The sequence below is a fragment of the Fusarium vanettenii genome (genome assembly GCF_000151355.1).
Source record: "Fusarium vanettenii 77-13-4 chromosome 5 genomic scaffold NECHAsca_12_chr5_2_0, whole genome shotgun sequence".
NCBI lineage: Eukaryota > Fungi > Ascomycota > Sordariomycetes > Hypocreales > Nectriaceae > Fusarium > Fusarium vanettenii.
In genome coordinates this window covers 696,329-706,473 of record NW_003315872.1, presented here as the reverse complement: position 1 = coordinate 706,473, position 10,145 = coordinate 696,329, and the positions used below count along the sequence as shown (strand labels likewise).

At 51.4% G+C, this 10,145-nt stretch overlaps 3 protein-coding genes across 3 annotated transcripts; all 3 read left to right on the top strand.

Moving 5' to 3' along the window:
* NECHADRAFT_100387 (uncharacterized protein) lies at positions 1-872 on the top strand. Its single transcript, XM_003048136.1, has 2 exons — positions 1-605; positions 660-872. The coding sequence occupies exon 1, from the start codon at positions 97-99 to the stop codon at positions 559-561; it is 465 nt and encodes a 154-aa protein (XP_003048182.1). The 5' UTR covers positions 1-96; the 3' UTR covers positions 562-605; positions 660-872.
* A 3,276-nt stretch (positions 873-4,148) lies between these two features.
* On the top strand, positions 4,149-4,649 carry NECHADRAFT_93328 (uncharacterized protein; the record flags this gene model as incomplete). The annotated part of the gene is made up of 1 exon (XM_003048135.1): positions 4,149-4,649. The coding sequence occupies one exon, from the start codon at positions 4,149-4,151 to the stop codon at positions 4,647-4,649; it is 501 nt and encodes a 166-aa protein (XP_003048181.1).
* Positions 4,650-5,117: 468 nt separating this feature from the next.
* Positions 5,118-6,029, top strand: NECHADRAFT_40104 (uncharacterized protein; the record flags this gene model as incomplete). The annotated part of the gene is made up of 1 exon (XM_003048134.1): positions 5,118-6,029. The coding sequence occupies one exon, from the start codon at positions 5,118-5,120 to the stop codon at positions 6,027-6,029; it is 912 nt and encodes a 303-aa protein (XP_003048180.1).
* Between the last annotated feature and the right edge of the window lie 4,116 nt (positions 6,030-10,145).

The window sequence follows — 10,145 nt, the reverse complement described above, 5'->3', positions numbered from 1 at the left end:
GTGATCAACAGCATCTCTTGCTATTTAGCAACCTCTCAGCTCATAGAGCTTCACTCGCCATCCTCACCTCGCCTACCAACAACCACAACCGTCACAATGTTCGGCTCATACGGCTCTTACAGCTCCATGTGCGCTTCCTCTGCGCCCATGGATATCACCTCGCGCAGCAGCTTCACCTCTCACGACTCGGCCTGCGCTTTCCCCTCTTGGCCTCGACGCGACTCCCTCTCCGAGTCCGACCGCGAGGAACGCCCTACGTCTTATCTCTCCGACGACGATCTGTTCCTCCCCGACCCCTTCGACGATGACGCCCGAAGCGTCTCCAGCGCCGGCAGCTCTTCTCCTGGAGCCATCGCCTCTCCTCCCAACGTCATCTCCGACTACGAGCTCCTCCAGGCTGAGCGCGAGCGCCAGGCGGCTATGCAGCGCGAGTTCATCCGCGTTGTCGCCATGGAGAAGGAGCGTCGCCGTGCCGCCGCCGCACGAAAGCAGCGCCGTAGCAGTTCCAACAAGAAGAGTCCCAAGACCAAGCTCACCTCCATCCAGGAGTCTGCTGAGTAGACGAGCTTTGGTTGCTCTTCATGACTGTTACGATTAATGATAGCGTGCGTACTGGAATTTGCTGTCTGCTCGAAACAGTCACTAACACACAATCACAGGCTGCTTTCTTTGCATTACCACATATGATACCCCCGAGATACCCCACACATCAACAGTCGCATGTGCGCAGAATGCACATGCCAGATCTTCTACACCACTACCCCATCATAATACCAGATGGTCTTTCAACACAAGGACACTTCACGTGAAGGCAACCACCACACCTTCATTCAACCTTCCTTGGTCTACTTTCGCAACACACACAACATACCGGCAACACTTCTTACCGCCGGCTTAATCACTCTGCCCTATTGTGGGATGCAATAGCCGACAGCCACACTTGAGCTTGGTCGATGACGACATGACGGACACTCGGATTCGGACTGAAGGCCTTCGCCACGTTTTCCCCAGGCTCCAATGTGGGGGTGGGGGATGAGTCAACACACCAGCAAGCCAAGTTTGGTCGGACCGAGGAATGGATGACAACAATAACAAACAAACATGATTCCGAACCGGCCCAAGCTTTCCATTACCTATCGCATCGCTACGAGGATTGTCCGGGCGGGTGGAAGACGCTACTCGCTCTGGTGTGGGCCTCGGAGACTCGGCCTTTGACCGGACCAAAGAGGGTCCTGGTTCCCCGCACGCGGGCCGGTCACGGATCAGGCTTCGGTCTGTTCCCTCGGTCTACCGCTTATGTCTTTTTCCTATTCTTCTCTCTTCTTAATCTTGTTTTTTGGTACATTCAGTCCTTTGCAAGGACTGGCAAGCATCGCTAGCGCATGGGAGTTCTTTTTTTTTTTCCTTCACTTTATCATGGAAGGGGTCTGAATACAGACAAGGGTCATGGGGCATTTGGCATTGGGCATTGGTTACAGTTCTTGCATCAGCCGCCCACCACTGGGTCAAATCAGCTGGCACACATTTGGGTTTACTGGAGCAAGATGCCTGGCATGGCACATGGGAATAGGATATGCATTCAACAAGGGCATTGCATGGATGGGATTATTGCATTACTTTAGATACCTTAGGATAGTTTTGAGTTCTTTTTATGGCGGCCGTCGAGCCAGCCCTGGTCTTTTGAGATACCCTACTAGTTAGCATTTGCAATGTCTATTGACGAATATTGAAACAAAACCGAGTTCCTCTCTTCATGTGAAATGGCGTCTTGATTGTGGTGGCTCACTGGTCTTTTGACCTCTGCTTTTGGCTCTAGCCCTTTATTATCCGCTGCCCTGGGACACGGGAACTTGCCGACAATACGAGTTGTCAACAAAGCCACGATCGGGGAGCAAGCATGTGCCACCGTCAACTCTGTTGAATAGCACAAGCCTCTAAATCATAACGGCTGCCTCTTTACAAGGCGTCTTGCTCTTCTTATCTGCCTCGGCGCCCGTGGTCCCGTCCCGTGCCGGGTTTGAGTAGTCGTCACATGGCCCTACAAGTAGCTGACAAGGACGGGCTGACGCCTCTGCCGCCTAGGCAAGCGGTGAAAAGCGCATCGCGCGCCTGTCTGTCTCGATGAGATCGGCGTTCTTGATAGATGGCTTTTTTTCCCACGTGAAGTATGGGGATTGTCGATAGGACTTTTGACTGGGAGTGGATGTAGATGTTGGAGTTGGTGTAGTTGTGTCTGTGACTTGACGTCTCGTGGCTGAGGGGTGAAACGCGGCTGTTGAAGGTCTGTTACTCTTTTGTTGTTTCTATTGTAGGAACATGGCTATTAGATACACTAGGTACATTTCAAAGCTACAAGGACTATCTATAGTGGTGTTGTCTAGGACAATGGAAGCCCAAAGTTGCAACACAGGACTTTACAATCTACGTATCTTTCTTGGTTTCTTTGTAGTAAAATTCCCCTAGTCCAAGGATGTCCAAATTGCCCATGAAAGAGTCTTTTTTTTTCTTATTGCTGGTTACAGTTTCACGTAAAAGGGTGTGATGAGAGTTGGCTTTGACAACGGCACCGGCAAGAAGGTGAATCAAAGACTGAGGAGGTACGCCATGGAATGCATAATGAATGAACTATAGACTGGCCGTTGTTAATAGAATGTCTAGCTCTGAACCGCCATCTTGTTTTGCTCCTTGGACACCCAGTTCTATACTGGACAAAGGGGAGTGTCTGTGTACACATTTAGACCGGTAAACTAGGAACCGGGTCGGCATGGCTTGAGAACTGCACAGGAGGGTGTGAAGAATTTCAGCTGCCGAATGAAGCTTTGACGATTTTATTTATATTGTGATCCTAGATTAGACATTTACCCGACCCTCTTTGACGTTCTTTGGACAAGTAGCTCTGCACTGGACAAAGAGGAGTGTCTGGTGTGCACACCTCTGGACTGGGAGCCGGTTCGGCGTTGAAGACAGTGGCTTGGCAGCTGTGTACCTAGGGGCGTGTAAAGAATTCAAGTAGTCAAATGAAGCTTTGACGATTTTATTTTCTATTGTGATCCTATATTGGACATTTACCCGATCCTTTTTGACGCTCCTCGGATGTGCCCGCTTAAGCTTTTGGCCTTGAGGTCTGACTTGTAAGTTAGCCTTTGAAGAGCTGCGACCTATTGAGTAATAACAACTAGTTATGCTATATGATGCTTTCCCGGATAAACGTAGTCTGTTGATACGGGCATGGGTTTGACAACGTATTCTCTGCCGGGAAAGGACTTGTGGCATTGACACTGGGCGTGACAGCTCGACTGGGTGTCACTGTGAATTACCTTGATGTATCATTTTTATTCAGAGACCAATCTGATAGAGAAGACCAATGTCAGGGATTCATTGTATCTTTTGACATCGAGTTTGACCATGGTTCATCTTGTACTAATGTTGAACCGAGTACCTCGGACGTTGCATGTAATGGCTGAGTGCTCATGAGAGCAATACATACCCAAGCCGATATTTGGGGGAAAGAGTTGAGTTCTGTACATATTCGAATCTATGAAACTCGAGCTACGTTTCCCAAGTGCAGCCTGCCCTATCGTTGTGAAAGGTTCTCGCGCCTTGTTGCCAGTCCTCGATAACGCCTCACCCAACAACATCATGCCAGATGGAGCTTTCACTTGAGAATGAAACCCCAAGGCCTTGAACATTGAATATTAAGATGGAAATATGAAATGATTGAGTCGTTTCTATGGAGTAATTGCCCAGTTAAAGGCATGTCCATGCTGCCTTCGCCCAACCTTGGAGATCAAAACTGTGAATCCCTTCAAGTCTCGCCTGGTGAGCCACATCCTCTACCCAATTTCGTATTCATGGACAATTACTAATCTTCCATCGCGAAATAAGCTTGATTGTGACGTTTCTCCAGCCCTCATCCTAAGTTGCTCAGACCCCGTCTCTATCAAAACCCTCGCACCTTTCCCCGCATCAAGAACTTAGTAATTCCACCAACGGACCACTTCAAAAGTCGATATTTAACGACGCCATCACGTCAGCTACGATATTACAAACCTAAATTCTATTTGTCAGCTACTTTACTCTGTTGAATCTGTATAAGACGTCCCTACGTACGTGCCGAGATACAAGCCCATCAGATCGACATAGACATCATGGTCAACGATAAGGATATTCAGCACCTCCGCCTCGCCGTCTCCCTCGCCCGCGAGGCCCTTCAAGCCGGCGATTTCCCCTTTGGTTCAGTCCTAGTCTCTGCCTCTGGTAAAGTTCTCCAGACGGATCGCAACCGTGAGACCACGGGCTCAGATTCCACCCTACACCCCGAGTTCACACTCGCTCGATGGGCAGAACAGAACCTTTCGCCAACTGAGCGCGCAGAATCAACAGTTTATACAAGTGGCGAGCACTGCGCCATGTGCTCGGCTGCGCATGCGTGGTGTGGACTTGGGAGGATTGTGTATGCTTCTTCGACGGAGCAGTTGGGCGCTTGGCGGGATGAGTACGGTATTGGAAAGAGTCCTGTTAGCCCGTTGAGTATCCAGCAAGTTGCTCCGGGTATTCAAGTTGAGGGACCGGTTGAGGGTTTGGATCAAGAGGTTAGAGCCCTTCATGTTGAGGTTTGGACAGCGCAGGGACTCAAGCCCAAGGCGTAATGGGAGACGAGAGTCCATCTCATTCACGAGAATAGGATTGAATGATAACATGATGGTAGTTGACCTCGATTGAATCGTCTATAGTGATCTTTGGAGGGACTTGTACATGCTGGAGAGCCTGAGCGATCGATCCATGTCCTTACTAGTTCTAAGAGTCAACCTCTCCGACAACACTGCCTGCTTGGTCATCAGCACCTCAGTGACATTCAGCTTAATTATCATCATCTAAATGTGACAACGATTGACTCATCCGTCGTTGTAATACTCCAACAAGGGCTGTGCATTTATTTGTAAGACATCTTAAGCCATCCATCCTAAGCCATCCGTTAGCTTGTCTTGGCTTGAAAGTCGCCGGTTGGAATGCATCCGAAAAGTCTCCGTGCACCATGGTATAACTTCCCCTCGTCACCCTCGATAAACATTCCATGAAATCAAACTCACTCTTGATATTAATAGACAACCACTAAAATGACCCGAGATATCCTCATCGTTGGAGCCACTGGCCAACAAGGCAGAGCCACCATCGACGCCACCTACAAGACCCTCAACACATCTCAACACCAAATTCGAGTTCTGGCTTTGACGAGATCCATCTCATCGCCCAAGTCTCAAGCCCTTCAATCAACTTACCCGGACATTGTGCTGGTGCAAGGCGAGACTCAAAACCCAGAGCCGATATTTACAGCCTATCCATCAATCGCATCAATCTTTCTCGTCACGGTTCCACCCAATGACGAAGCCCAAGCTCTCCCTCTTATAGAAGCAGCTACAGCGCACTCGACAGTCGACCACATCGTATTCACAAGTGTTGACCGCGGCGGTGACCTTGCAAGCTGGTCCCAACCGACAGAGGTACCTCACTTTGCAGCAAAGCATCGTATCGAACTCCGGCTGCGTCAACTGTGCCAAGAGTCTGGCAAGAGGTGGACCATCCTGAGGCCGACGGGCTTCATGGATAGCTACAACCCTGGCTTCTTTGGCCAGCTCATGGCGTCACTCTGGGCTGCTGGAATGCCCGCGGACCGCAAGATGCAAATGATTAGCACACATGACATTGGAATCTTTGCCGCCAAGGCGCTCCTGAACCCTGAAGCGTGGGCAGACAAGGCCACTGCCCTAGCGGGTGATGAACTGAACTTTTCCGAACTTCAGGACGTGTTCCAGAGGACAGTAGGAGAGCCTCTTCCTCAGACTTATAGAGCAGTCTCATATCCTGTCTTGTGGATGGTGAGCGATGCCTCAAAGAGTTTCGAGTGGTTTAGGACGGCAGGATGGGATGCGGATATACCCTCGTTGCGAGAGCAGGAACCTGGCCTGCAGACATTTGAAAAATGGCTTCGAGAGTCAAGTAAATGGACATGTGTTGATGTAACGAAATAGAACTGTAGTTAGTGTGTCTTGAGCAAATAGGAAGTTATCCAGAGGAAAGCTTGTATGAATGGTCAGTCCTATCAGCGTATCGCAATATCTCACCGTCGCCGCCTTGCCAAGCTGCTATACGAAAGGCTTGCATACTCGAACAAGCAAGGAGCTCGTAACGCCAACATCTCTTGGCCCGATCCCAACGTTTCAATAACTGCTGGCAAGTGACTTGGCGAGGATGCACAAGCGTTGACCCATCATTCCTGCATCCGCCTTCTTACATTGACGTCCGAGTTGGACATCTTGCATCACCCACGCTTCCTCGGCAATCCTCGATCGTGATTGATGGTGGTCAAGTCAATCAATGTCTCATCTGCAAGACACAAGACATGAATGGCGACAACACTCTGACCACGGCCGGTGCAAAACGCCCGCTCACAAAAGCCAATTCATGTACTGCGCACGATGTCTGCATTTTGACCTCTGCTTCAGAGGGTCCCTCTCAGGCCCCGTTAGCAGCCCAATCGAGTCCTTCAACACCCCGGCGCCCGCATTCCATTCATGCACAACGTCGAATCCCCCGCGTGGTCGGCTCGATTCCAATTGGAGAGCGCCCGAGTCCAACTGAGATCCAAGCACAACCTCGTTCGATGCTTCAGATCTATGGTGGTGTAGTGCCGATGGCTCAGAGAGGGGTTGTGTCTGACATGTCCAGCCTTCTGTCTGTGTTATGCCGTTTCCATTGCAAAGCTTTTCCCTACTTGGGATGGAGGGAGCGCCTCAGAGTTTGAGATTCGATTGTGGGGAATCCTGGAGCTATGCGAGGTGATGGACGGTGATGCCGCGAGCTGACATGCATCAACTTGGTGAATGGGGGGTCACTCATCAAGGGTAAACCTGTGCTGTTAGCTCCGTTACCGTGAGTGAAATGTGACAAGAGAAAAGATTTCAGCCAAGCCAAACACTCAACAGTGTGCTCAAACTCAAGTCTGCGTGAAAATCGGCACGGCTGGAGTGGAGGGCGGGATATCAAGCGGGCGTTGATCTTCAGGTCCATCACATCCACAACCCGCCACAGAAAACGTGCAAAAGCGATCGACAGCCACTCGGACCAACCTTCTTGTTTGCCAAGGCTGTCACAGTCTAGAAGACATTGAGCGCCTCCAACTCCACAATGTCCACAATGCCCGCGTGGCCGCTCCGTCGTCTACTCCGCCATACCCATCCGTCTCAGGCACGGTCCATGTTTCTCGTCCGAGAAACGAAATGCCGCTCAAAGTTGCGCATCACATGAGGCGATGAGTGTTGCAGATTGAGCTTGGACCTCAGAGACCTTCTCGAATCTCATCTTGATTCTTCTCACGGCTCATTATCCAGCCTCAAACTTGAGCTCTTCCAGCCACTCACAAATAATCAAGTGCCAGAACGGAAATGCCTCGTGCTGCTACTGTCACATCAGCTGAATCCTTGGCTGGTTGCCTCATGGGGCTCAGCTCGCAACTGTGGAGAGGTTTGGAAAGGCCTCTCAAGCTCCGGGTGGGGGACGGCTCAAGACTCAGCAAACAGTTGAGTAATACCTCCAAGAGGCTGCTGGGAGTAAAGCGATGGCTGTGAACTGTGGCAGACCTTACTGTCTCATGGCTTGCGAGGCCAAGATAGTCAAGATTGCCGACTGGTCCCGTGCGTCTAGTTCCTCCTGCATCTGCAAGTCAGCATTTCCTTCGGAGGTATAGCCCAGAGAGAACTTCGGGCAGGTTCAGAGCTCAAGAGCAACGAACGAGCCGTGTTCAAGTGGCAAACCAGACTTCATAACACGCCGCTATCAGGTCATGCCGAGTCTGGATGAGTCTGAGAATACCAGTAAACTCTCGGAGCAACCTCGAGCCGGTTGAGAGTGATGGCCGTCACACTGCGACCTCAGAGATTGCAGGGGCGTAATCACTTCTTCAATGCCAGCAATGGCCTCAAAATCATCGGAATGGGGCTATACTCGAATGGCCTGCGAATATCTCCACAGAGCCAAAGGCCCGCTTGAGTGGCGCTCCTAACCTGTAAGGATAGCTTATGTACCACCCACCAGCCTGGCCGCGGTTTGGGCCGCAGCTATAGCATGGCATCCCAATACCCCAGCTGGCACATGCGTGAGAGAAACGACCGGGTTTTCCGCGGCCAGGTCAACAGACCGTTGTCGACCGGGTCTAGCCTGCCAGGGCCAACAGTAAATGTGTGATGACAAGATCGTAGACCGGAACTCTGACCGGTATCTTAGTCAACGAATGAGTTGCACCACAACCAGGAGCCTCCGCCCGTGACGGCATCCTGAGGTGGGACAGCAGGTACGAGACGCAAGCGCGAGGTATAGAAGCACCGAGTGAGGTTGGGCATCTTCCAGATCGAGTGCCTGCAGTTATCCGCGCCCACACGACAAGGGCGCACAAGAGCCAGTCCGTGCGAGGCTGCAGCAAGCTTGAGATCATATTCTGTACAGCAATGAGCCGTGGGGTACGAGGCCCGTCTGCTAGGCCATTTGAACCTCAAGGTCGCATCACGGGGAGCCCTCGTGAACAAGACGAGCCCGGTCCGCCGGGATCGTCAATTTCGCGCTTGGTGGACAAAACACTTTCAAGGCAGTGGCGCTGGCCCGCACCGTGCTTTTGGCTGTTAAGTGCGTGCAGCAAGGGAGGTTTTGCAGAGGAATCCACTTGTATCTGCACTTCAGGCTGATGCTTGGGCTGGCCACGAGAGGGATGCTATTCCACAGCATGTAGCCGCGTGGATTAGTAAGTTTTAAGGCGGTTTAGCATATTCTGACACGAAAGGCGCGGCATATAGAGCTTGATGCGTTGGACAACGCAAATCCAGTTGTTAGTCCGAGAGGCTGTTGTCGTGTGATGCCCTATGAGCAATAGTGGACCACCGGGTTGGTCATGATCTTGGCCATGGGAGCTGAGAGCCAGGAGACAGAGGTAAATTCGCCGTATCTAGGATCGCAATGCCGTAAACTCCTCTTTAGGATAACCGAGCGGTTGAGGTTGAGGTACGAGGCGCTTGTTGAGCTGAGGCGCGGTGACGAGGACAAGAAGCAAAAGTGAGTTCGACAGGGGACTTGCTTGTTGGTTGGTTGGTGCTAAATCTGGATGTGCAAGCCTCGTTGCCCATTTTGGCCACCTGCCGGTGAGACAAACGTCGGGATAAAGGCTTTCCACCCGTGGGGAGTTCAAGGACAAGCCCTATGGTTGACTTTGCTCATGAGACAGACAGTCCGCCTCTGTTGGTCCTCGGTCCCGGGCATTCGGGGAGGTCGGTCAAACATCTCAATGGCCCACAGAGGCAGGTTGCTTGGATGATGCTGGCGACTTGCATCTATGTGGAGATTCAGTCTCTGACCCCGGGCAAACATCGTCGATCTGGTAGTCAAGAGACAAGCCCCAATGGCGGTCGAGCCGCGCTCTCTGTCCGACATGAATCCCAGACCCATGCGGTGATGGATTGGACAGACGGTAAAGAAAAGCAAAGCCTTATAAGCGGAGAGCTGGCAAAGGAAATGAGATGAGCAAGGTGACGTGGTTAGGCGCGATCTGAGCTGTCATGGGCTTAATGAAGAAGAGATATACGCGAATGGATATGTAGAATAGAGTGTGGGTGTGGTAGCAATGGGCGGGATGGACCAGGGGTACAGCAAAAGCAACCAAAGATCGTGTATGCGGGAGGAGACTCGGAGTTGAGAGGATTGGGTACGTAGCAAGACACTCGGACGGAAGAAATGATCCACATCCGACCAAGTCAATGCCAGAAGGAAAGAGCCAGAGACCGCCACGTCCAACAACGTGAGAAGACTCATACTTGGAGTCAATTGCTGACTCTCACCTGCTCCTTCCAACACTCAACGCTCGTCAGAGGTTGAAAGTGGGTCTGACGGGCATTGGCGCGGGTGAGTTGGACATGGGTGACTCGTGACGAGCGGGAATCTACACAGCAAGTGCAAGGGAAGTGCTTCGGTAAAGAAATCAATCGCCAAAAACCCGTTGGACAATGCCGGAAATGACCTGAGATGACGAGAGGCATTGGGAGCGCCAAACAGGAAGGCACGCAAGTGCACTTCGCTTCGTGTGAACCGATCCCTCATTTCCTCCT

What these genes read in the sequence shown, in the direction of transcription:
- NECHADRAFT_100387 (XM_003048136.1), top strand. Translation starts at nt 97, where the DNA reads ATGTTCGGCTCATACGGCTCTTACAGCTCCATGTGCGCTTCCTCTGCG.